We start from the raw sequence: 27,997 nt of genomic DNA, 5'->3' as shown, positions 1-27,997 counted from the left end.
GCAGTCTGGTGTGAGATTAAGGCCACTAAGACAAAATATACAGTTGGTTGGTAGCATCAGCTTGAATTTTGAAACAAGCCTTTTTTAGATCCAACCATAGATTTCGCTCCATCTGTGCTTATTCCAACACTACTTTTCCAATCAAGCTTGTTTTGATGCATAAATGTATTTATATTGTTGAATATTTCTGCTCCTGTTTTATGTTCTGGAAAAGGTTGGCAAAATAAAAGGTCGGCATGAAGGTTTTTGTACCTAACAAACACTAGAAGATTTGCAAAATTTGTAATGTCGGTGGATTCATCAACCTGCAATGAATAATAGCAACTCTTACATCATTTGCAACCATTCCAGTGATTCTGCAATGAACAGTACTATTTGAAAGGCAAATCCGATCAAAATACCTTTTTTAATATTGCGATCATAATTTCTACTATTATTTTTACTGAAGGCTTGACCAAAGTTTCACCAATTGTTTCCACTGCACCACTGTTTGCTATTAATAGTGACACATGATATGAAGCTTCTAAAGCCTTCCTTATTTTCACCTTCTGACAAGATCGACATCATTTTTTTAGATTCTTTAAAATTTTTTAGTTTATTTTGAAAACATTCTACTGGTCTGTCCTTGTATTCATTATGTTTTGATTCAAAATGGTGATTTAAATTAGATGATTTCATGCTTTCATTTTTTAAAGTTTCACCACAAATGACACATAATGGAATACATTCCTCTTCATTTCCCGTGCATGAAAAATCACATTTCGAGTAATTGATATCTGACTTACAAAGGTTTTTCATCTTCTTTCTAGTTGGTTTCCCAGAGATGTCAGAAGACACACCCTTATCAATTTCATTTGATCCAGATACTGTATCAATGTTTTCTTGTTGCGTACAGCTACTTGTATCTGCTATATTGCTCTCTTTTGTGCATTTTATAAATCCAGTCTTTAACCAATGAACCATACTTAAGAATTTGAAAGCTAAAAAAATTATAATATTTATTATGGATATTATAACTTTTGTACATTATTAAAACAGTTATATCACTGTAAAAGTAGTACAAATCTATTAATCGTTATTTTAACCAACAACAAATTTGTAATATGGTCAAATAATGAAGCACATTGATTAATATCTGCTTAACTTTTAATTACATGTACTATAATGATTCGTGTAATTTTTTCTCAGTCACTATCGTACACTCTTCTGAGGTAAGGAGAGTTAATCAGATTGGAGTTAGATGGATGAGTAGTATCGTTTAGCATGAGCTACAGAAGAAGAAAATGCTGTGGAGGGTATATAAAGAGAAAGGTAACCAGCAAAGTCATGAACATTACAAAGCTTAGGCAAGGAAGGTAAAATTAGATTACGAGAAGAATCTAGCCAAGCAGGCCAAAGGACATCCCAAAGAGTTATTTTGTTATGTGGCTAAGAGAGAGAGAGAGAATGACTATGAAAGATTAACCTTAATGAGTGATGATGGTCATAAGGAGACAGACATAGATAAAGTAGTTGAGTTACTGGATAACCTCTTTGCAAGGGTATATCATCCTAGTGAGGTTAATGCTTTAACACATATGAGAAAATATTTCTCAGAAAAGGGTCCAAGGTACTGAACCCTTTTCTGAGAAAGGTGATGATTATCCACTATTCTGGTTGGTAAGTGAACTACTGCAGCTCTTTGCATAGTGACCTGCTACCTAACCTGAAGTCTCAGGCTCTTTGAACATGATGTGATTGATATTTTCTACATTCAACTGCTGAGATTTCTGTATCACCCTTATACATACTCTTTGCTTTTCTTGTGTTTTTTTTTTTTTTTTTCTGTGTGTGTAAAATATCACCCACACACAAAAGGTCACGAGACCTATAACAGATTATTGCTGTATGTGGGCAAGAGGATAAGAAAGGAGGAATCTCTTCACATTTTGTTTGAACAGCTGAAGGTTGTATTCTTTCAGTAAAGGCAGTCAAGTTGGTTCAGTGAGTTTCAAGGTGGACTGTAAAAAGGTGTTAGCAGTGGCTCTTGTTTTGATTTTGGAAGAAAGTGGAGGAATAATAGTGGCCAATTCAACAGGGCACTCTCCATGAAAGTATCTGTAGAAGAGACAAGACAGAAACTGAATGTTTGTGAGAGAGGGAAGGATTGAATTGGATATATGTGAGAGAGAGATTACTAATTAGCCAGACTGCCCTCTTCTGGAAGAATTTAGCAATCTTAGAGAGGATTTTGGCACTCCAACCCAAATATGGGAGCAATATTCCATGGTTCAGCAAATTTGGGATTTGTATAGAGTTAGCAGCTGTGAAAGTATGAAGTGTCGTGTGAAAAAGTACACCAAGTTTTTTTGGCAGCTGCAGAAGCCATAGTTGAAATGTGTGTTGTGTTGTCAGGAAAGATTGGAGGTGTAGGTCAGTCCACGAAGGGAGATCTGATCGTGTTTGGATATTGCTGAAGGTAAGAGAGGAGAGATGTGAGCTTTTTCTTGTAAGAGATGAAAGGACTAAGTTTTGGTGGCATTGAAGTCAACAAAGTTGTCTCTACCCCATTGGGATATAGCTAGGAGATCGGCGTTCAGGCCATTGGTCATGATGGATCTTGAAGATTCTAATACTTGAGCACTACAAAGTTTGTTTATCAAATGAATAAGAGAAATAGTGTACTGTCATCGGAAGTTTGTGAGAGCAGGTCTTTTTTTGTATACAAGAGGAAGAGAGCAGGTGAAAGAATGGAATTCTTGGATACTCCTGCACTGGTGGGGAAATCTAAGGAGAGGAAACATCCACCATGACATATGGTGAGTGACCAGTGAGAAAATTGGCAATCCAGTTGCAGGGCATCGCAGGCAGACTATAGGATGGCACTTTGCTAAGTAGGCCCCTCTACCAAACCCAGTCGAATGCTTTTGAAATGCTGAGGACAACCACGTGAGCTTCTCCAAATTTTTCTGTGGCTTGAATCCAAAGGTTGATGGGGAAAGCTAGATCAGCTGTAGATCTTGAGTTGCAGAATTCATACTGCTGATCACTGATTAGTTGGTAGGTCTCTAGATCATTCAAGTGTTGGTTGTTGATGACCTTCTCTATAATTTTGGAGAAAACAGAAATGAGAGCAGTTCTCATTTCTCTAGGGTAGATTCCCGTTGGATAGGATAGGTTGATGAAATACCGTCAGGACCAAATGCCTTGTTTGTGTTCAGGTAATTCTGATTTAGATGACTGTAGGTGGTGGTGCACATTGTTTATATTACTGTTTAGGCTGCAGATGTTGAAATAAACAGAACTTTTTTTTGTTTACTTTTTGTTGTTTATGATTTTTTAAAAATATTTTTTCTGATCTGCAGTAAAATCACATTTCTTTGAGTTATGATCCATCATATGTGGTAAGAAAAAAATGAAGAAGGAAATAGGCATACAGTGAAAGGTGACAGTCTCGCAAAGATACCACCCACACAGAGGGAACATGGTCTCCTTTTCATATATGGCCTTGATTGGTCTCCCTCCAGTCATGAACTAGCAAAATAATTGGCTGGTGGATTTGATGCTAGTTGATTGGGAAATCTCCAGATTTGTTACTAACTCATTTGGTTCCGTGCACTAACCAGTGACCAGTCTGCAGAATCGTTTTACTGCTGTATCCTCGAATGGTGGGGGGGGGGGGGGGGTATGTCTCTGCCTACTATATTATGAGGACCTTGTAATTGAGGATATCACTTACTGCATGTGGGAAGAGAGGGGGATAGACAGAAACTGGAATCCTTGCTCTGGTGACCAAACATGGCTGCATCCACTTCATGTTTCTAATAAGGAAGCTGGTGGTGGTATTTCACTGGATGAAAGATATCTACCACCTAGAGGTATAGTCGACATTTCCTCAAACTGGGAAAGGTACACTTTTGCAGCAGCAGTGCTCACCAGGTTTGCCAGAGCCCCATTTGTGGAAACATGCTATACTGCATTGAGGTAGGGATGACTTGACTGTGAGAGGCTATATATATATTGCACATCAAGAGCCCTTAGTAGTCCGATATGAGGAGGCACCTCATATTTCTCAACTGATAATGTTTCTTGTAATTGATTTTGGATGATACAGCTTTTTAATGGATAAGCCTCTACTGTGGAATCTGATAGTAACATCTTTTTAAAGTCCATGAGTTCCTCTTCTCATGCCATTATCAGCATATAGGTGTACAGTCAACTCTAGGAGAATATCTGCTTTCCTTATTTGGCAATATGAGCCATTCTGTTGCAAACAGAATGGCTCATATTGCCATTCTGTTTGCAAAATGTGGTGTCGAGGCTAGCTAGTGAACGGACGTGCTATCGGAGAGCTCCTGAGAGATTTGTGTTTTTTGTTCATTTATTGGTGTTTTGGATTCAATTTAATGGACTTAAGTGTGTAATTTTGGTATATTATTGGAGCTTTATTAGCATGGTTAGTGTACTAAAGTGTTTTATAACATAATCTATGTCGGGAAGTCGCCGCTAGATGAATTCGTAATGTGTAGTGTTCGTGCAAGCTCCAGATAAGATAAGTATCATTTTTAGTTATCGATACAAATTACTTAATATTGTGTAGTTTTGTTTTGTTTGCCTTGCGTATTTTAGTGCGTCTATTTTTGGTGTGTTATAACGTATAATTTGACAAAACACGTTACCAATATGGCACCTGTGCGAAGGAAAATGGCGGCCAGTAATGAAGGTTTGCCATCGTTATCAAAGAACGGTAGCATAAAAGAAATGAGTCAGTGTACTAGCTGTGAAATGTACGCTTTGCGGAGTGCGGTCGGAGTGTGGTTAGATGATAATAAAGGATTGAATGTGTGTAGAAAATGTAGGGAGAATGAGGAATTGAAGTGTATTTCGGATCGTGAGTGTGATTTTTTGTCAACCTTCAGAATGAAGAAAATAGAGATATGACAAGAAACGGCAAGGTTGTACATGAAAATTGTGAGAGTGTGAATGATAGCATAAATGGTTTCTTAGAGAACAAAAAAGATGAGATAGGTGCATTGAGTGAGATCGCGTTGTTGAATAGTGCGATAGAAAGAGCAAAACAACAGCTAGAGTGTATGAACAAAAGTAGACTGAATGAACCAACCAATAATAAAAGGTATGACAGGAAAAATAGACGTATGAATGTGAACATGAACAAAATGAAGGATAGAGTGCTGTATGGAGACTCGTTAGTACGAGGTGTGTTAGTAGAGGATTTGGCAAAATCGTACCAACCTGGTGCGACCATAAAGGACGTAACTGCGTCTATTAGAGAGCAAAAGGAAAGGGTGAAAGAAATGATTGTTGTGGCAGGTATGAATGATTTGAAAGGAGATAAAATGGAAATGATAGAAGACCTGAATGAATTGTTTGAGGTAGCAAAAGAAAAGAGTGAGAGAGTTAGAATGATTAGTCTTTTGCCACGGTATGACAGTGAAATGTTTGAAACGAGGGCTATAATTGCGAATGACTTTATGCGTGGGTTATGTATGACGAGTGGTGTGGAATTTGTGGATGTGTGGAGTGAGTTTGATGGGCGAAAAGATCTATATAAGATGGATGGCTTGCATTTGAAGTCTTACGGTGTAAGAAGACTTGAGAAAGTATTGCTGAATGTAGTGGATGTGCAAATTCAGGGAAACTAGATTTGTTAGGGGGGGGAGTAGAGATACAGTCCTTATGGAGGCAGTTGAATGTAAGAATGAATATAATATGCCAGAGCAAATAAGGACAACAAATCTGAGTGGGATAGTTAATATAAGGCATCAAGGTAGGGTTGGGGCTAATGGGGGTCTTAAATTCATGTACACTAATACTAGGAGTATTAGGAACAAGAAGGAAGAGTTTTTGGCCATGGTTGGCACTTCCAGACCACAGGTTATAGTATTAGTGAAACATGGCTGACTGTAGATGATATAACTAGTGGGATTGAATGTGATGGGTATAGTGTGTTCAGGAATGACAGAGAGAATAAAATGGGGGGAGGAGTATTGTTGATGATAGCTGATGAGCTCCAGCCAAGGAGAATAGAAGTTGAATTGCAGGATAGAGAAAAGAGCACATTTGAGGCCATTTGGTGTGAGATTGTGGCTAGCAGAACTAAATATACAATTGGGTGCTGCTATAGACCAGGTGATGGAAAAGATGGTGGTGACAGTATGCACAAGCAAATAGAAGAAATGGGTGGAAGGAGGGTGATTATTATGGGAGATTTCAACTATGGTCGCATTGATTGGAGTGAGGAGAGGACACACGGGAGGAAGGAACTGGATTTTATGCGGTTATTAAGGAATAACTATCTGCGACAGCATGTAATGGAAAATACTAGGGGTCAGAGAGTGCTTGACCTAGTAATTACATCTGAGGATTTGGCTGTAACAAATATGACCACATTGCCACCAATCGGTGAGAGTGATCATAGGGTCTTAACTTGGGAGGTGGCTAAAGGTGTAGAATTTTCAATTAAGACAGGGTACATGTGGAATTATCGGGCTGGAAAGTATGACAAGCTTAGGAGTTTGATTGGTTCAGTGCCATGGCATGTACAACTGCAAGGACTAGAAGTTGATAGTGCATGGGAGGTAGTTAAGAAGTGCTTGCATGAAGCAATGGCTGACTGTATACCTAGAGTCCGAATAATAAATCAAGTAGGGGTTAAATGGATAAATAACACCATTAAGCTTGAGTTGCAAAAAAAGAAACAACTATGGAGGGAATTTAAGGAGAAGGGTGACCGGCAGGCACATGAACGGTATAAAGCGCAGGCCAGAAGGGTGACGAGTGTGGTAAGAAAAGCAAAAAAGGATTACGAAAGAACATTGGCCATGCAGGCTAAAGAGAATCCTAAACAGTTTTTTAGATATGTAGCAAGTAAAAGGAAAAATGTACATGGCAGATTGATTTTAAAGAATGGCGATGGTAGGAAGGTAACTGAATCAGTTGAGATAGTTGAGTTACTGAGTGAGCACTTTGCAAAAGTATATCATCTAGGTGGTGACATTGCAGAAACGAATAAACCAGTAGATTATACGGGAATTGTGGTTAATGAAGTGGAGGTAAGTAGTCTATTGCATAACCTCAATGTCAATACATCTGTGGGATTGGATGGTATACCAGCTCGTGTTGTACGAGAAGCAGCTAAAGAATTGTCAGTACCCTTGACCATTTTGTTTAATTTGAGTCTCGGGCCTGGGTTAGTCCCGAGCGGGTGGAAAGAGGGGAAAATAGTTCCTCTGCATAAAGGTGGTTCCAAGACTGCTGTCGTAAATTACCGACCGATTAGCATATCAAGAATCATTGTCAAGGTCTTAGAGAAATTAGACAAGAAAAGAATACAGGATTGGATAGATGAAAATGGGATATTGTATGGGGGACAACATGGTTTTGTGAAGGGTAGATCATGCCTCAGTAACTTGCTCACGTTTTATAACACAGTGACGGCTGAACTGGATAGGGGTAATGGGTTTACAGTGATACTACTGGACCTTGCCAAGGCCTTTGATAGGATACCACATGGAACCCTAATCAGTAAACTGGAGCAGATGGGTATAGATATAGGGTTGGTGAGATGGATAAGAGGGTGGTTGAAGGAGAGATATCAAAGAGTGGTTTATTCAGGAGTGGAGTCTAAAAGACGTCTTGTGACTAGTGGAGTGCCACAGGGCTCTGTTCTTGGACCACTGCTTTTCAATTTGTTCATCAATGATATTGGAAAGGATCTGAGAGGAAGTGTTCACTTGTTTGCTGATGATGCAAAGTTGGGTAGAGCAATTGTGAGTGCACAGGATGTCAAAATTTTACAGGATGATTGGGATAGTTTGGAGGACTGGGCTAGGAAAAATGGATGCCAATTTAATGTGGCAAAGTGTAAGGTTATGCACTTTGGGGTGAAAAGAATAGCAGCAGTATATCGCATTGGTGGAACCATACTCCAGGAGATTGATGAGGCCAGGGATTTGGGAGTGTTTGTGGATAGGGAGTTGAAGTTTAGGGGGCACATTGCAAAAGTAACTAAAACAGTTCACCAAATCACTTGGCTTCTGAAAAATACTTTAACATGCAGAGATGAACAAGTTGCTGTTCCTCTGTATCGAGCCTTGATAAGACCCCATCTGGACTTCTGTGCCCAGCTATGGGCACCAGGGTTTCTTCGTGATGGGGAGGAAGTGGAGAGGGTCCAGAGACGAGTGACCAAGATGATAGCAGGTCTGTGGAATGAACCTTATGAGAATAGGTTGAAGATTTGTGGGTTGCAGAAATTGGACGATAGGCGAAGGAGGGGTGATATGATTGAGACATTCAAATTACTGAAGGGTTTTTATAAGATTGATCCAGAAGATATTTTTGAAAATATGACTGGTGGTGGGAGGACTAGGGGCCATGCATGGAAGCTGGGCAAGAGCGTGGTTGACAAGGGTGTTAGAGCTAGGTTCTTTACTTGGAGAGTGGTAAATGAGTGGAATAAGCTTCCAGAGTCTGTTGTGGGTGCTACGACCGTGAATGAGTTCAAGGCAAGGTATGATAGATACTGTGTGAATGTTGAATAGTTGTTCTTGACATGATGTTAGGGCCTCCCTCGATGAGTCTGTCGACTCCTTGGAGTTTCCCAGAACAATAATAATAATAATAATAAAAAACAACAGAATGCCCCAGTACTCATATTGTACATTTAACCTTTTCAAAGAAATATGTTGCAATCTCTTCCTTTTCCAAATTCGTTGCAATATTACTGACTATGTTATTGTTGATAGTGATGTTTTCTCCCTGGTGCAGGACACCAGAGTGTACAGAGGATTTGAAATTGGAAGTGATAACTATTTAGTCTTGAGCAGGATAAAATTGAATTTCACATTGAAAAGAATAACATGTAAGAAAGTTTTAAAGCAAATAAAAGTTGAGCAGCTCTCAGATGTGAACTATAGACTAAAATACACAAAGATTATTGAAGAAAAAATGAAAGAGTTTGAGAACAGGAATCAAACCTTGGAAATTCAGTGGCGAGCCATGAAGAAAACACTGATTGATTCACCCAGAGAGGCATGTGGTGAGGTTGTCTGCAATGATAGAAAAATCAGAACTCTCCACAGTAGACACAGGAAGTTAAAGAGGCAGTGAAAGAAAAAGAAGAAAACATTATCAAAGGGTCCTGGCAAATAAGTCAGCTTGTGATCTTAGAGAATACAGACAAATGTAAGAAAGCTAAACACTATGTAAAACTAGCTAAACAATAGTCATTGGAAGACTTTGGTAAGAACATAGAAAATAAATATCAAGAAGGTGGCAAAATAATCTGGAGGTTGTTGAAGAAGCTCAGAAATGGAGGAAAGGGTGCTGTAAAAGGAGTCAGAGATGATAAAGGTGACATAAAAACTGGAGAAAAAGATATCCTTATAGTGTGGAGTAATTTCTTTGAAAAACTGGTAAATGAAACAAGCAGTGATGACAGCACAGTGGTAAAAAACACTGACCAGGCATGCAGTCAGGAATACATATCCATACTTGAAGTAGAAAAAGCCATCAAAGGCTTGAAATGTGGATAGGAGTAGATGATATTCGACCAGAAATACTGAAGTATGGTGGTATAAGAGTCTTACAGTGGCTGCACTGCATAGTTCAGAAAGCCTGTACAGAGGGACGAATTCCCGATGATTGGAGTAGAGCTCTCATAGCACCCATATATAAAAAGGGAAATAAAACTGAATATGAGAATTACAGAGGTATTTCCCTACTGAGCGTTCCTGGCAAGATCTATGCAAGTATACTTGAGAAACTGTTGAGAAGAATTGTGGAAGAAAAGCTTGGTGAGGAACAAGCTGGATTCAGGCCAAATAGAGGCTGTCAGGATCATATCTTCACTTTACGACAAATAGTCGAGAAAGCATATGAATATAATAGAGATCTGTATTTAAGTTTCGTCAATTTGGAAAAGGAATATGACAAGGTACCAAGAGAGAAGCTACTCAATACGCTACAGTTATATGGTGTCAATGGGACATTATATCAAGCAATACCTAGTCTTTATTTGAGTTGTAAGTCAGCAGTTAGAATTGAAGTACAGGAAGATGGTTTAATGTTAAATCTGGTGCGAGACAAGGATGTACATTATCCCCTCTGTTATTCATTATCTATATGGATCACATTATGAAGGAATGTGGTATTAAACATGATATCAAAATTGGAGATGTTAATGTCATCTCTTTGCTTTATGCAGATGATGTTATACTTCAAAATAAATCTGCTACAAGTCTGCAATATTCTCTGACTAAATTGAATAGCTGTTGTAATAGATATAGTATGAAGGTCAGCAATAAAAAGACAAAGACAATGAAAATAGGCAGAATCATTGAAAATGTCAACTGTGTTGTGAATGGAGAACCTGTGGAACAAGTGAAACATTTCAGCTACTTAGGCAAGATTTTTACTGAAGATGGTAAATTAAATATAGAAATAGACAATAGAATCAACAAAGCTGGTATGGTAGGAAGTCAATTGAATAAATTCATATGGAATAAGAGAGAAATTAGTAAGAACGCTAAATTAACTGTATACAAGACAGTGTTCAAACCAGTTTTAACTTATGCATCTGAGAGCTAGGTCAGAAGTAAAACACTTGACCAAAGACTAGAGACTGCAGATATGAGAGTCCTGAGAAAGATTAATGCGTGAACAGATTGAATCAATGGCAATATCATATTAAAAACGAGTATATTAAGAAAGAACTTGACATTGTCAACATCTGGGAATGCGTTAGCAGAGCTAATCTTAGGTGGTATGGTCACTTAAACAGAATGGGCAAAGAAAGATTAGCAAAACAAGTGTTCTCTGCCAGGTTGGCAGCAAAACGACCCAGAGAAAGACCAAGATATAGATGGATTGATATGGTATAAAGTGCCTTAGATGATAGAAATATAAGATCTGATGTTGGAGTCTTGACAAGTAACAGACTTAATTGGAGGAAAATTGAAGATAGGAAGTTAGTAATGATGTAATTTTTTTCATGTAGTACTATCATATCCTGTACACCCCTTGAGGGTAGATGGCAGGAATTTGATGATGACGTCCCCTTTTTTTGTTTAATATTTTGTAAAAAATATATGCTGTAGTACAAACATATATTGTAGGTTTTTTTTTGTTGTTTTTTGTTAAATACGTATCAGTTCCCTACAGCACAGTAGTGCTGTGTGTGTGTAGACAGTGATTATGAGAAATGGAACCTATTGATATTGGTGGAATAACTGGAAATTGTTTATTTATATATACATGAGAAAGATTGTTCCAGAGTGGGAGAGAGTAAAATAAAAGAGGAGAAGTTGCATATTTAGGCTTAAGTGTTGGGGAGCCACCATACTCCATCACTGCAAGTTTAGAAGTGAAAGACCTTTTTCTTGGAAATGCAGCTGCCTTGAAAAACTGACTTAATTTAAATAAATATGGATGTATTAAATTTCAAGAAATGTGGGAAACATTAATACTTAGAGATTCCATTACAGTCCAAGCATCTGACTGGCACTTATAGAGGACACATACCTAGTTAGTACTCTAAACATGTGTGCTTTTGTGTGTTCCACTTGTACCAGATGTCTCTGTGACTGAGAGGAAATATTGGAAGCATTACATGTTGGCTTTATTATTATTATTATTTTCAGTGCTGTATGTACTCCATTAAGCTTCTGAAATGAAAAAGAGAGATAGGTTTGCTATATTCACACATGAGCCTTAAGATGTTGGGTAGGTATTGTTTGTTTTAAAGCACGATTAATGGAAAGTGGAGAGATACACAATGCCAGTGAACATTGCTGATAGAAGTAAGCACATCTATTTTACCTATTTAGATTTCTAACAAGAATTTTCTTCTTCTCCCAATCTCTCTCTCTCTCTCTCTCTCTCTTTGTTATCCCTTTTCCTATATCATTTGATTTAAATAATAGTTATTTCTTCACTAGTGGCTGAAGTGGTCTGTGGAAGAGGAATCATTTTGTTCAACTGTTTAATACTGGATAGAATCAATTTTAGTTATTTAGATTTCTAACAGGATTTCCCCTCCCTTTTCCTATTTTTTTTTCTATATCAGTTTCTGTAATGATTTAAATAATTTGTATATTTCTTCACTTTTGAAATGCCCATTGAGATCTTAGCCTGTTAATTTTCCAGTTTTCCATTCTGAAATTTGACATATTACTCGAAAACTTCCCATTCAAGTTTATTCCATACTATAGGTATTCCATGATTTTCTTTACACAATTCTTAATAGCTAATAAATTGTTGAATAGTGTTTTTATTTATTTATTTATTTTTTTTTTAGTAATATGAACAAACACCAGATGGTAAGTAATCCATTGAACCATTTCAAATTTTAGCATGTGCTCAGTTTGAATCCATCAAGAATACAATTTAGTTTTCTGAATTCTGACTTGATAACTCATCTGCTCATTGTATTCAAGTTTGTATTCCATAGTGCACCACTTAATGATTGGATGTATTGTGTGTAAAATTAGAGATTGGATTGATGTCTGGTTAGTTCTTGATGTTTCCTTATTATAGTTGCTTTTAGTTACCTAGCTCTAACCCTGAAGTATTTTCTAATCAAATTAGAATTTAACAGATGAAAGAACAGGTTGAAAGAAACTTGTTAATAGAAAACTAATATTGAGGTATTAATTGTATTGAACTCTCATTCAGTCATTTAATGGCAAACAATTTCACTTTAATGAAAGTGAAATTGTTGCTCACTATAGCAAACTGCTGAAAAGTCCTAACAAAATTCCCCATTCCCCATAAACTGCTCTTTTGAATCATATGCATTCACCATAGGTAATTCTGAATACTGCATTCATCACTGAATGTATTCAGGGATGGGAAAACTGCAGTTTCTGGTATTATCCATGCAGCTTTATATAATTTTTGTTGTGGCAGGAAGATATGAATAATGTTATATGTTTGATAAATGACAAAAATGTATTAAATCAAATATCATGTACTTGAAGTTGCACCTCTTGAAAGTTTATTTTTCACTTGGTTAGAGTATAATAAATTTAGTTTAATCCTTTATCCAAGTGTGAGCAAACAAAGTTTGTGCCTGAAAGTATCTTCAGGACTGGGGTAAGGTGGTACAACAGCAGGGCACTCCTTGCAAAGGTGGAGCAAGCTACCAACATTCCTATCTCAGTATTTCCCATAATGAAAAACACATCTTCTTGTGGATATGTCTAATGTTATGCATTAAGTGAAGGGCCACAACCCAGACTAGTTTTGAACTTTATTGAGGTCTCTTCAGTGGGAGCCAGGCCCAAGTGGAGATACCAGGCAGATGTTGTACCCTGGTGTTGTACCACGTTACCCCAGTCCTGAAGATACTTTCAGGCGCAAACTTTGTTTGCTCACACTTGGATAAAGGATTAAACTAAATTTATTATAAGTTGCACCTCATTTTGAACACATACATATGTTATAAATCTTGCTGTATATTATCACTTAAATAGAGCTTCAAATTTACTTAGTTATGTTTTGTACTTATGAAGTAATGGGCTTTTATAATGATGCACCTTATGTATCATTATCAAAGAAAATTAACATTGTTATACTTGAAAAGTAATATATAGTTATTGTCTTTTAGCGACCAATTGTGGAATTTTCTATTGAGAATAAGTTGGCTTTGAGGGTAAGAGAAAGAAGGCTTGAAAAGAGTAAAGTAAAAAACAAGGTTTGTTTTATATGCTTTCATGGAGTAATTATATTTATAAAGGTCTTAGTTCATGTGAAGTTTAAGTAGTGTTGCATGAGAACTATCTGGATTCAAAAGAAGTAGAATTCAGAATGCATAGAAGTTGTGAGGTAATTATAAAGCATACCTATATATGAAAATGAGAGTTATTTGAATTGCAGCTAATTCCAAACAAGCTCTTTTTTGCATATGTTTATTAATTCCAGTGTTCTTGCCAGTGCTTTCAAACATACTTCTCAGTATAGCTTCATTCTTGCATTTTATTAATTGTGTTAACAAATTTGTCTCCAAGGGTTCCTGGAGTCGAAGATACTGTACTGATAGTTTTCTCTGTTTGGGAGGGGGAAAAAATGCAGTTGTTTGTCCTAAGATATTTGTTGTAGTCTACTACCACATGGCATACTGTAACGGGCTAGGAATATTATTGAGCCTTGGGTTGCCCATTTTGTGCTTCTGGCAGTGGGTTATAAAGAACTTATCTGTTTGGTATGGTTTGGGAACATTTGTGTTTTGCAGGATCATACTCACTTGTCAACTGCTTGTTGGATTACTGGGTTAGGGTGGATAGCAGCATTTGCTAAGAATTTTGCTGCCTTTTCGCATAGGAAAGTTTTTATCTCAGGGATGTCAATTTCTCAGTGAGGCTGTATGTTTCTTATGGACCATACACCCTCTAAACATTAGTTTTGGATTGTGTGTAGTTTGCTAAGGTGAGTGAGCCATACGAGGGTGGTCTGAAAAATTCTTGGCCTAACAATGAAGAAACGAATTTATAATTTCTAGAATTATTTTTATTTTTCAACGTAATCTCCCTTAAGACTAATACATTTATTCTAGCAATACTCCAGCACCATTATCCTGTCCTTGTAGTGGTTCTCAGTCAGATCTGCAAAATACCCTTCTACAGCTGCAATCACCTCTTGCTTTGAAGAAATCAAGTGAGGAAGTGTTTTAGTATTGAGAAGAGATAGATGTCAGAGGGAGCCAAATCTGGGGAATAGGGTAGATGTTCCAACAATTCATAGTGCAGATCCCTTAATTTTCCCATTGCTCAAACACTTATGTGGGCAGGTGCATTGTCCTGATGAAAGATGATTTATTTTTTTTCTGCAAACTAGGTCTTTTTTCATCTAGTCTGGTTAAAAGATCGGAATAATATTCCCCCGTTATTGTTTTACCCTTTTCAAGATAATAAACAAAATGCCTTTAGCATCCCAAAACACTGATGCCATGACCTTTTCTGCTGATGGAACCGACTTTGTCTTCTTTGGTGCTGAACAACTGGCTTCTGTTACATTCTGGTGTCTAATGGTGAATCCAAGTCTCATACATAATAATAAATCGACGCACAAAATCAGTTTTATTCATGTAAAATCGCTCCAATCACTGTTCAGTTCAGAGATTTTAATGCGAGTGCGTTTTTGATCTGCTGTGAGCAAGCGTGGTACCCATCTTGCGCAAAGCTTTTTCATTTGCAATTCTTCATGCAAAATATATTCTACACGTTCTTTTGAAATGCCTATAGTCTCAGCAATTTCATGCACTTTGACTTGCCGGTCATCCAATATCATATCGTGCACTTGATCAATGATTTCTGGTGTTACACTTTTTGGATGTCCTTCACGTGGATCATCTTCAATGCTGGTACGGCCACGTTTGAATGTGGCCGTACCAGCAAGTTTTCAGTTTGGACCTCCACTCCCATGCTGGTAGTGGCAGGATTTACAATTTCACTGTGTGTTCTATATTGAGCTTGACAAATGTCTCTTCCTCCCCCCTCGGGAATTGGGTCTGTCGTTTTGGTATAGAGCATTGTTCCTGCGCTTTTATGGCTGATTGAAGGTGCATTTCGTATATACTGTGTTGTGTGTGTGTATAATCTAATCCTTACACAATATGCCACAAAACTTATAGCACATCAGTGCCATGTGTGGACAAGATGAATAGAAGAAAGGAGGAATCTATTCACGTTTTGCTTAAACAGTTGAGGGTTCTAATCTTTGGCGAAGGCAGAGTGGTGGAAACTGTGCCGAAGGACAGAGGTAGATGGAATGAAAGAGGATGCAGGAAGTTAGTTTGGTGTGTTTTGAGATGGACTGTAAAAGGGTATTGGTTAGCAGTGACTCTTGTTTTAATGATTTTGGAGCATATTAGAGTAATTATAGTGGCCAATTCAGCAGTGCAATGTCTATGAAAATATCTGTAGAAGAGGCACAAGGCAGAAACTTGAATACCTGTGAGAGAGGGAGTTACACTTTTTTCAGGAGGGGTCATTAATTAGCTGGATTGCCCTCTTTTGAGTAGAATCAAGCAATCTTAGAGAATTTTGGTGCACCACCACCCTAAATATGGGAGCAATATTTCACAGCTGTCCAGATTTGGGCTGTGTGTAAAGTAGTGTCTTCTGCAAAAAAAAAAAAAAAAATACACCAAGTTTTTTGGTGGCTGCAGAAACTCTAGGTGAAATGTGGTTGTGCAAGTTAGTCTAAGAAGAAAAATCTGATTGTTTTTGGATATCTCAGTATTAGTGAAGGTAAGGGGGAGGGATGTGATCTCTTTCTTGCAAGATTGGATCAGACAGGATTGAAGTTTGCAAGGTTATCTTTGTCCCACTGGAATAGAGTCAGGAGATTTGAGTTCAGGTCACTGGTTGTGGTATAACTTGAGGATTCTAATACTTGAGCACTACAAGGTTTGTTGAATGAAAAGCAGAAATGGAGTGTACTGTTATTGGCAAAGCTATGGATAGGATTGGAAGTCAGAGCAGATCATTTTCGAGGGTTGTTCGAAAACTTTGGTAAAAAAAAAAAGTTAAACATATTTTTTTGGAAAAAAATCACCTTTATTTCTCAACATAGTCTCCATCAAGGTCTACACATTTAGTCCAGCAAGTTTCCAATTTTTTATCCCATCTAAAAAGTAGTATTTGTCACATTGTGCAAAATGGTCATTGACAGCCTTGATGGCATCTGCATTCGAAGAAAATTTTTCCCACTGAGCCAAATTTTTAAGTTTGGGAACAAGAAGTCACATGAGGCAAAGTCTGGAGAATGCAGTGGATGTGGAACCAATTCAAATTCGTACAATTTTGCCATTGCAATGGGCAATGTGTGGAAGCGCACTTTTTGTGCACTGCACCAATCTTGGCTGTTTTTTTTTTTTTTCCTTCAGTCTTCTTTTAAACAGTCCAACAATGATGCATAATAGACTCATGTTATTGTCTTACCCTTTCCCAAATAGTCTGTCGTGATATTTCCTTGGGAATTCCAAAAAAACAAGGGCCATCACCTTCCCAGCTGACAAACAGGTCTTCGTTTTTTTGCGGTGCTCTTTCACCGGGCATTGTCCACTGTTTTGACTGCTGCTTGGACTCAGGTGTGGAGTGGTGGATCCAAATTTCATATACAGTCACGAATCGATGAAAAAACTCCTGCGAATTGCGATTAAACATTGCCAAACACTGCATTGAAATATCTTTTTGCATGTGTTTTTTGATCTACAATCACAGCACACAGCTTTTTCAGGTGCAATTTTTCGTGCATGATATTATACACCCATTCAGTTGAGATGCTTGCAATCTCATGCACTCTCATTTGGTCTTCCATAACGATACCATTTCAAGCATTTTCTTCGTAGTGACCCCAGTCGGGGGTCTGGAGCATGCTTCATCTTCGATGGACTTATGACCACATTTAAACCTATTTATCCAAAAATAAATAGTCTTTAATGCTGGTGCAGAGTCCCTATGAACTGCATCTAACTCTGCTTTGATCTGTATGGCCATCCACTTGTTCAAATAAAAGTGTTTTATCACTGCACGAAACTCTTTTTTCTCCATTTTTATGGAAAATGTGAACACGGTCATCTTAAATGTTTGCCAAATGAGAGCTACACGTTGCATGTGGCTAAAATTTTGCCAGGGTCATGGAAAAGATGATTTGTGCCAACACTGGTATGAATGAATGAATTGTGTCACCGTCTATTGGAAATTTACCAAACTTTTCAAACAACCCTTGTATATACAAGAGGAAGAGAGTGGGTGAAAGAACAGAACCCTGCATTGGTGGAGAAATCTGAGGAGAGTAAACCATCCACTATGACATGTATTGAGCGACCCAGTTGCAAAGTGAAGAAGACAGACTGTAGAATGGTAGTTTGTTAAGTAGATCCCTTTTCCAAACCCAATCAAATGCATTTGAAATGTCTAGGGAAACCACATGAGTTTCTCCATGGCCAGAGTGCAGAGGTGGGTGGTAGCAAGAAGATCAGCTGTATATCGCATGTGGTGGAATCCATACAGCTGATCACTGATGTTTCTAGGTAGTTCAAGAGTTGATTGATTTTTATCACATTTCTTTGGGATGAGCTGGATGTCGACCTGCTTCCATGTTGTAGATTAGATGCCAGTTAAATAGGATAGATTGAAGAAGCGATACAGGATTGGTGTTAGTTCTGAGGCACTTTTTTTTTTTTTTTTAGCACAATAGGTGTGCTACCATCAAGACCAGATGCCTTGTTTGTGTTCAGGTTATTAAGGATTCTTTGAATTTCTTTTTGTCAGAAGACTATGGGAGACATGAAGGGAGCCGTTCTTGGTATTGCATGGAGAGAAATTTGCCCAGGTCATCAATGCGGAATTGAAGAGTGATGCCAGTAAGTTAGCCTTGTCTTTAGATGATAAACTTGCATCATTATCTACTTTTTTTTAAAGCTTATTTTGATCATTTTTAAGAGCCACTATTAACATCTGCCTTATATCTAATAATCCTTCCTAGCTTCACTTCAATAGCTAGGATGATATTATTTTTTGTATGGGCACTCCGCTAAGTCAAAAAGACTCATTGCAGGAGACCCACTCTGTCCATTAACACAATACCTATTATACATATCCTTACACCTATTCACTATTGGGACACGCACCACCACCACCACCTCTGGCAATTCATTCAACTCATTCACCACTCTGTAAGTAGAGAGCCTTATCTGCACACCCTTAGACAGCTTCCAAGTTTCACCCCTTGTTTTCTTCCTTACTCCCCATGTATTGAAAATTTCTTCTGTCAGTCTTATAGTGTCCCTTTAGTAACTTATAAATTTGTATCATATTCCCTCTCCTCTGCCTTTCAGCTAAACTCTGCAACCCACATATCCTCATAGGAACATTCCACTGACCTGACACCAGCTGTCACTCGTCTTTGAATCTTCATACCTTCTGATCCCCCAAGAAACACAGGTGGCCAAATCATAGCCTTATAAATAGGAATAATCAAATAGTTTCACATATACCTTGCACATGAAAAAAGTTTAAAGGTTAAGTCAGTTTAATATATTTTTGAATTTGGTTGAAGAGAATCAGCATTTTAAATGAACAATCGTTGACTTGCCTTTGTCATTGAGTCGTACAATCTTTTGTTAATACTGCCCCAATCATATGCATGTCTTCATAGCTACGCTATTTCTATTGGCCTACCTTTGCTTTCACTTCTTATTAGTCATTCATGAAGGATTGTTCATAACGTATCTGAAGTCTTGTAAATTACTGGTAATTTTTGCTTGAAATATGGAGAAATTACAGTGCTGGTTTTAAACTCAAAGATCGTATGATTCTGAAATGGTAAAAGGACAAGCAATAATGAAACTGTTTGTTTTAATTTAACTACAGAAGCAATGTTGCTAAAAATTGAAATATATCTCGCATGATGAAGGTGAGCGGCCAATCATGTATATAATGTTAATAGTTATAATTTAAACGCATTCATTTTATAAATAATGTGAGCAATTATAATGAATATTTGGGATTTAGTTTCATGAATTTTTGAAAACTTTAGTTTTCAAAAATTCACACATATATCTCGCACCATGGTTTTTAACTTTAATTTTTTGGGAAAAAGTGCGATTTATATTCAAGTAAATAGGGTAAGTGAAACTAACCTTTTGTCTATGGTTTGTTGCGATTTTCTCTGTCCCTGCTGCTATATTCTTTTGTTTGCTTATAAGACTAGGCCAACCAGGAAGAGGGTGTAAATCTGAAATTCCACAGATGACCAAGGATGTTGCAACTGCAGTTGTTTGCGCAGTCAAATGAGAATGGTGCATGTACTGTAGTTAGACAATTAAATTTGCTATACATAATGGTATGTGCAATTTGCATAAAGCTTTGCAGTGCTACCCATATAAACTCAGCCACAGCTAAGAGTTGCAAATGGAAAATGCCAGTAACTGAGAAACATTTGAGGACATAAATAGACTTAATGTCAATAAGGTGATAGAATTTGATGACACATCTTAAGGGAATGTTCCAGGGAATAGGCATTGGCATACCTGCTTAATAAAAGTGCTGCAACAGCACAGGTTCCAAGGAAGTGGAAGGAGGATAAAAATGTTCCACTGCTGTAGCTTCAAATTATAGGCCAGTCTGTATATGTAGAGTTGTGCAGGTACTGGAGAGATTGATGAGATAGGGTTGATAACAGCAGTATTCTCTGTAGTTATCAGCATGGGTTTGTTAAGGGGGAGATCATGTTTCACTAACTTACTTATGTACTATAACAAGGTGACAGATACCGTTGACAGGGGAGATGCATATATTGTGTACTTAGATTTTGCAAAGGCTTTTGATAGACTGCCACATGACAAGCTCTTAAATAAATCTAAATAGATGGGATTGGATCAGTGACTGGCCATTGTATTTGGGGGTGTGGTATCCCAAAAGAGAAAGGTCACTAATGGTGTGCTGCAGGGGTCAGTTTTGGGAGAACGTTGTTCAGTTTGTATGGTAATGATATTGAGATGGGTTTAACTAGTGATTTGCAGATGATGGATACAAAACTGGGGGAGAGCAATGCAGAGTCAAGCGGCTGTTATGGCCTTACAAGAGGACTTGAATAGATTGCATGAATGGGCAGGTAAGTGGAACTGTCAGTTCAATGTGATGCAAAGTATACACTTGGTGGGGAAACTTTAAAGGAAGTAGAGGAGATAAGAGATCTACGCGTGATTGGTGGACAAGGACTTGAAATTCAGGGGTCACATTGGATAATAACAATCATGTGGAGGACCTTGACATGCAGAAATGAGGCCATTGTATAAGGCTTCGATCAGGCTTATTGTGCACAGATTTGGGTTCCCAGGTTTTCATGGTGATGACAATATGTTGGAAAGGATCCACAGAAGATTCAAAAAAAAAAGGTGGTCTTTGGAATGTGGAGTACTAGGACAGATTGAGAGAATATAAGTTATAGAGCCTTATGAATATGAGGAAGTGGGGGGGGGGGGACATTATGATTGAGACATAATGTTGAAAATTTATTTATCACTAGGTTAGACTATAATAGATTTAGTTTAATCCTTTATCCCAGTGAGAGCAAACAAAGTTTGCGCCTGAAAATATCTTCAGGACTAAATATAGTGTTGTACTATCTTATCCAGTAAGTAGTGCAACACCAAGGCAACTCGTGGCAAAGGTGGAGCAAGCTACCAGGCACTTCTAACCCAGTATCTCCCATAATGCAAAACACGAAACTAGTCTGGGTAGATGGCCAATCCCTTTAATGCATAACAGTATACATATCCACATAGGAAATGTGTTTTGCATTATGGGAGATACTTGGTTAGAAGTGCCTGGTAGCTTGCTCCACCTTTGCCACGAGTTGCCTTGGTGTTGCACTACTTACTGGATAAGATAGTACAACACTATATTTAGTCCTGAAGATATTTTCAGGCGCAAACTTTGTTTGCTCTCACTGGGATAAAGGATTGAGACATAAGTTAGTCAGGGGTTATCAGGTTGACATGGAGATTTGTCATAGAATGGGAGAGGGGTGGGATAGAACAGGAGGCCATTGCTGGAAACTAAGGAAGGTGTGAGCAGAGGCATGGGGGTAGGGTCTTTGCAGGGAGAGTGGAATTCATTGCTTGAGTGTGTTGTGAATGTAGACACATTGAATCAGTTTAAAGCACAGTTGGATGGACATTGTATCTCCACAATGAGTCTCTGACTCCATGGAGGCAGATGAGGATTGTTCTTGGAACATTCTATGTATTGGTGAAGTGCACTTTCATGTTTGTGTAACAGTATGGATAGGATTTATGGCCAAATTCATTACTAGACTATTTTTCTAATGTGGAATTTTTCTTCTGACCTAACGTCCAATCCTCACCTTCTTGTGGTGCACCCTGTTGGATATCTACCTAGATACTGAACGAATGAGGATGGGCTGGCAATTTGGGATTTAGTTGACCAAATTGTATTCTTATTGGCTTAAACCAAAATAATGGTACAACATGACAAAATTTCATGCTGGCTGGGGCATTGCCCGGTTTTAAACAAGGCCCGTGTTGTTTTTGCTAGGGTGAACAGCGAAAAGTCAGCTACTGGAACAAACCCTAAAACACACCCCAACTCAACATCACCACTATCAACATAAGAAGCCTGAATGGCAAAGAAATGGAGCTAGCTGAGGAATTAAGTACCAGATTGACATAATACGTGACTGAAACGAAAAAGACAAAAACTGGTGAGATCTTTCTGAGCAATAAATACAAAATGTTATATTAAGGCAATGACAATCAAGGAAAAGAAGGAGTAGCCATAGTATTCAACACTAAATACGAGTCTAATCTTGAATGGCAGGCAGTCTCAAGTAGAGTGATATGGGCAAATATGAGAATGGGGAACTGGACAATGAGACATATTTGTGCCTATGGTCCCACAGAAGGTTCTACTAAGATAGAAGTGGAAGGATTTTTTTGAGGCTCTAGAGAAAGCTACTGACACAATGAAAAAGGAAAAGTTGGTCCTTGTTGGGGATTTAAATACCACAGTAGGAGGTGATTGTCAGACATACAAAAATATCTTGGCAAAATTTGGAGAAAAGAGCAAAGCTAATAATAATGGCAAATACCTGTTGGATTTCTGCTCCAGACATGACTGGTTCTTACTAACACCATGTTCCAACATAAAAATGTGCACAAATTCACAGAGAGAAGAGGCAAGGAATAAGAAAAGTCTCATTGACTATGTTATTGTTGATAGTGATGTTTTTTCCCTGGTGCAGGACACCAGAGTGTACAGAGGATTTGAAATTGGAAGTGATCACTATTTAGTCTTGAGCAGGATAAAATTGAATTCCATATTGAAAAGAATAACGTGTAAGAAAGTTGAGCAGCTCTCAGATGTGAACTGTAAACTAAAATACACCAAGATTATTGAAGAAAAAATGAAAGAGTTTGAGTACAGGAACCAAATCTTGGAGATTCAATGGCAAACCTTGAAGAAAACCCTGATTGATTCAGCCAGAAATATGTGGTGAGGTTGTCTGCAAGGATGGAAAAATCAGAACTCCATGGTGGACACAGGAAGTTAAAGAGGCAGTGAAGGAAAATAAGAAAGCATATCAAAAGTTCCTGGCAAATAAATCAGCTTGTGCTCTTAGAGAATACAGAGTCAAATGTAAAAAAGCTAAACACTGTGTAAAACTAGCTAAACAAAAGTCATGGGAGGACTTTGGCAAGAAGGTGGCAAAATATTCTGGAGGTTGTTGAAGAAGCTCAGAAATGGAGGAAAGAGTGCTGTAAAAGTAATTAGAGATGATAAAGTTGACATGAAATATGGATTAATTACTTCAAAAAATTGCTAAATTAAACAAGCAGTGATAAGCACAGTGGTAAAAAACACTCAACAGGCATACGGTCAGAAATACATATCCATACTTCTTCTTCTTCTCCCTATCATGGAATATAGGCCATGTGGCCTGTTCCGGTCTCATGCCATCTCTTTCTTGGTCTTCCGATTCTTCTTTTTCCACTTATTTTGTATCTGTATAATATTTTTGGTAGTCTGCTGTTGTCCATTCGATTTAAATGTTCTAGCCATTTTTGTTTATACTGTCTTATGTAGTAATTAATTGGTTTGATTTTTAGGGATTGTAAGATTTCTTCATTTGTTTTGTGGTCCCACTTGGTATATCCCGCTGTTTTTCTGAGGAACTTCATTTCTGCTGTCTGAATTCGTTTTTCATCTTTCCTTTTCATGGTCCATGTTTCGCTTCCGTATAGTAGAGTTGGTTTTGACAAGACATTATATAGTCTGATTCTAGTGTGTTTTTGTACCAGGGATGGCTTAAATATACTATTTAATATGCCATTTACTTTGACAAAGTTTGATATTTTAGTGTCTGTCTTTTTCTTCTTCGTATGATAGATCACATCCCAAGTATCTGAAAGTGTTTACTTGTTCTAGTATTTTATTGTCTATCACTATTTTACTTCTTATTGGGTTTTCTCCTTTGAATGCCATTATTTTTGTTTTTTCTTTGGATATTGTCATATTATATTGCTTTGAGATATCATTTAATGATTTTAATGATCTTTGTAAGTCATCTTCTGATGTAGCTAATACTATTTGATCATCTGCAAATAGTAGTGTATCTATCTTCATTTGCAGGGTCATTTGTATACCAAATGGGTTATGCTGTTTCCAGATTGTTAATATTTCATTTATATATATATTGAAAAGCAGAGGTGAGAGGGTACATCCTTGTCGTACTCCTCTTGATATATCTTTCCATTCTGAGGTGTGTTCTAATTTAACTGCTATATATATTTCTTGAATAGATTGTAAAAGTTGGTTTGGTATGTTTAAATCGGTTAATATTTTAAACAATTTTTGTCGACTAATTTTGTCAAACGCTTTTTCATAATCAATAAACGCCACGTGTGTTTCTTTTTGAAATTCTCTTCTCTTTTCTATTAATAATTTTAAAGTAAAAATTGGATCTATGCAGGATCGGCCTTTTCGGAAACCATTTTGTTCTTCTAGTAATTTGTTTTCTACAATGCTGCTTAGTTTCTCTTTTAATATTCCTGCATATATTTTATATCCTGTATTCAGCAGGCTAATTCCCCTATAATTATTGCAATTGTCTTTATTTCCTTTTTTATAGATTGGGATGACCAGTGCTTTTTTCCAAGAGTTAGGGGTTTTTCCGGACATCCAAACCATATTAAAAAATTTCAAGTCTTTCATTAAATTTTTCACCTGCATTTTTGTATAGTTCTATATTTATATTGTCTTCTCCTGGCATTTTCTTATTTTTCATCTTCTTTATTATATTTTTCAGTTCTAACATTGTGATATTTTTCTATTAGGTCTTTCTTTGTCTTATAAAATTTTAATTCATTGTTCTCATCTGTCCAGAGATTTTGGAAATAGGTCACCCATTTTTCTAAATCTATTGTTTGTATTTTTATCTTTTATTTTATTACTTTATAAGTTTTGGGTTGTGGCTTAAATAAATCCTTTTCTAGTTCTGTTACGAAATTGTTCCATCTTTCTCTATGTTTTTTCCTTACTTCTCGTTTTGCAATTGCACTATTTCTTTTATACTCTATTTCTGCTTCTATTGTTTTGGAATTTAGCCATTTCTGGTAACTGTCCTTTTTGGTTTTTATTATATTTTCTATTTCTTTGTTCCAGTCTCGTAGTCCTCTTTTTCTAATCCATTTGTGCTTTATTCCTAAGGTTTCTGTTGCTGCTTTTGTGAGAATTTGTTTCAAATTTTCCCATTCATCTTCTATGTCCCTTGATTCATGTGTGGTTTCTGTTTTTAAGTTTGTGCATTTTTGATATTGTAGTCTAACTTGAGGATCCTGTAATGAAGAAATTTTGTAGCTTGGCTGGTAAGAATTTTCAATTCTATGTGTTTTTAGCCACTTTGGTTTAAAACGAATTTTTGCTGATACCATATAATGATCAGAGTTTAATTCAAAGCCTCGATATGCTCTTACGTCTAAAATTAACTCCACTAATTTAAAATTTGTGATAACGTAGTCGATTACTGATTTGTATCCTCTGGCTGACCAAGTATATTTATGTATTTCCTTGTGTTTAAACATTGAATTCATTATTCCCATATTATTATAAATGACAAAATCGCGCAATCTGCGACCATTTTGATTACATGCATCTTCGTCAAATATACCTATGTTTGTTTTGTATTTTTTGTTTCCTATTCTGGCATTTAAATCTCCTGCTAGCAGTAAATAGTCAGTTTTGTTTGTTTTATCTATGGCATATCCATACTTGAAAAGTGGAAAGGCAGCAGGAGTAGATGATATTCAACAAGAAATGCTTGGTGGTATAAAAGTCTTAGTGGCTGCATTGCATAGTTCAGAAGGTGTGGACAGAGGGACAAATTCCCAATGATTGGAGTTGAGCTCTCATAGTACCCATATATAAAAAGGGAAATAAAACAATGTGAGAATTACAGAGCTATTTCCCTACTGAGTGTTCCTGGTAAGATTTATGCCAGTATACTTGAGAAACGGTTGAGAAGAATTGTGGAAGAAAAGCTTGGTGAAGAACAAGCTGGATCTTCACTTTATAACAAAGTCAAGAAATTATGGGAATATAACAAAGATCTGTATTTAAGTTTTGTTCATCTGGAAAAGGCATATGACAAGGTACCAAGGGAGAAGCTATTCAATACGCTTCAGTTATATGGTGTGAACGAGGCATTATATCAAGCAATACTTAGTCTTTATTTGAGTTGTAAATCAGCAGTTAGGATTGAAAGAAGTACAGGAAGATGGTTTAATATTAAATCTGGTGTGAGAGAAGGATGTACATTATCCCCTCTGTTATTCATTATCTATATGGATCATATTATGAAGGAAAGTGGTATTAAACCTGATATCAAAATTAATATCAGATGATGTTATACTTCTAAATAAATCTGCTAGAAGTCTGCAAGATTCCCTGACTAAATTGAATAAGTGTTGTAATAGATATGGTATGAAGGTCAGCAATTAAAGGACAAAGACAAATGAAAATAAGCAGAATCATTGAAAATTTCAACTGCGTTGTGAATGGATAACTTGTGGAACAAGTAAAACATTTCAGTTACTTAGCCACAATTTTTAGTTAAGATGGTAAATGAAATATGGAAATAGACAACAGAATCAACAAAGCTGGTATGATAAGAAGTCATTTGAATAAATTCATATGGAATAAGAGAGAAATTAGTCAGAACACTAAATTAGCTGTATACAAGACAGTGTTCAAACCAGTTTTAACTTGTGAATCTGAGAGCTTGGTCAAAAATAAAACACTTGACCAAAGACTAGAGACTGCAGATATGAGAGTCCTGAGAAAGATAGAGATGGAATCGATGGCAATATCATATTAAAAACAAGGATATTAGGAAAGAATTTGGCATTGTTAGCATCCAGGAATGCGTTAGCAGATCTAATCTCAGGTGGTATGGTCACTTAAACAGAATGGGCAAGGAAAGATTAGCAAACAAAGTGTTCTCTGTCAGGTTTGCAGGAAAACAACCCAGAGGAAGATCAAGATATAGATGGATTGATATGGTACAAAGTGCCTTAGACGATAGAAATATAAGATCTGATAATGTCGGAGTCTTGACAAGTAACAGACTGATTTGGAGGAAAATTGTAGATAGGAAGTTAGTAATGATGTAATTTTTTTCATGTAGTACTATCATATCCTGTACACCCTTGAGGGTACATGTCATGAATATGATGATGATGACTATTTTTCTTCAAAGAAATCCATCAGACTTGGGACTGGTATGGTAGCGGCTGCGTGTTATCAGATAGGTTGAGCAGTTACATCATCCTGAAACTGTAGCAGAGTGCCTGAACATAACAGTGTTGATGCAAGATGGAGCAACTCCTCACAATTATGGCATCAACATTTCACAGAGGATAGAGAAATCAGTTGCTCATTTTCTATGAAATGGTTGGCCACTGTGACTTTTGGTTTACCTCAAATGCACAGTGTATCAGGGCAGAGTTCTTCGCCTGGCAGATTTGAAAGACAAAATGGCCTATCATGTGCAAAACCTTTCAAGAGATCAGTTCATTCCACTCTAGATCGCACCATATGGTGTGATCAGCTATTGCTCCTGCACAAAGGCCATCACATTGAACATCCAGAGTTCTTCGCAGCATGTTAGCTCTATATGATATGTTTTTTGTATTACATTATTTTATGAAGTGAGCAAAATAAACATCATCGAATAACTTTGTTTCTCATTGAGTCCGAATCATTTCACAATCACATAGCGTCTGGTTCACATTAATGTGATATTTTCGTATGCACTGCACCATATTTCCCCTGTTGGTCAGTTTTGAATTTTTTTTAAAAAAATCAAAATCTCTTTCATGTGATTTGGTTAGGGTTCCCCATCAAGTTTAAGGATATTTTGTCTACTAGTTTTCACTACAGATTAGTCTGAAAGGGGGTGGTATTTTAAT

At 37.1% G+C, this 27,997-nt stretch overlaps 1 protein-coding gene across 1 annotated transcript in view; it reads left to right on the top strand.

Annotated features, from left to right (window-relative positions):
• LOC150102839 (RNA-binding protein 28) overlaps positions 1-27,997 on the top strand; it is a 230,136-nt gene that overhangs the window by 197,274 nt on the left and 4,865 nt on the right. Inside the window, exon 12 of the mRNA XM_090399233.1 lies at positions 13,610-13,696. Within this exon, the coding sequence (XP_090255359.1) occupies positions 13,610-13,696 (87 nt within the window). The remainder of the gene's footprint in view (positions 1-13,609; positions 13,697-27,997) is intronic.

Source organism: Typopeltis vanoorti, chromosome 10, assembly GCF_054136105.1.
Source record: "Typopeltis vanoorti isolate ZY-2024b chromosome 10, IOZ_Tvanoo_1.0, whole genome shotgun sequence".
Taxonomy (NCBI): Eukaryota; Metazoa; Arthropoda; class Arachnida; order Uropygi; family Thelyphonidae; genus Typopeltis; species Typopeltis vanoorti.
Note: the sequence above shows the minus strand (reverse complement) of the source record. Positions and strands in the feature narration are given on the sequence as shown.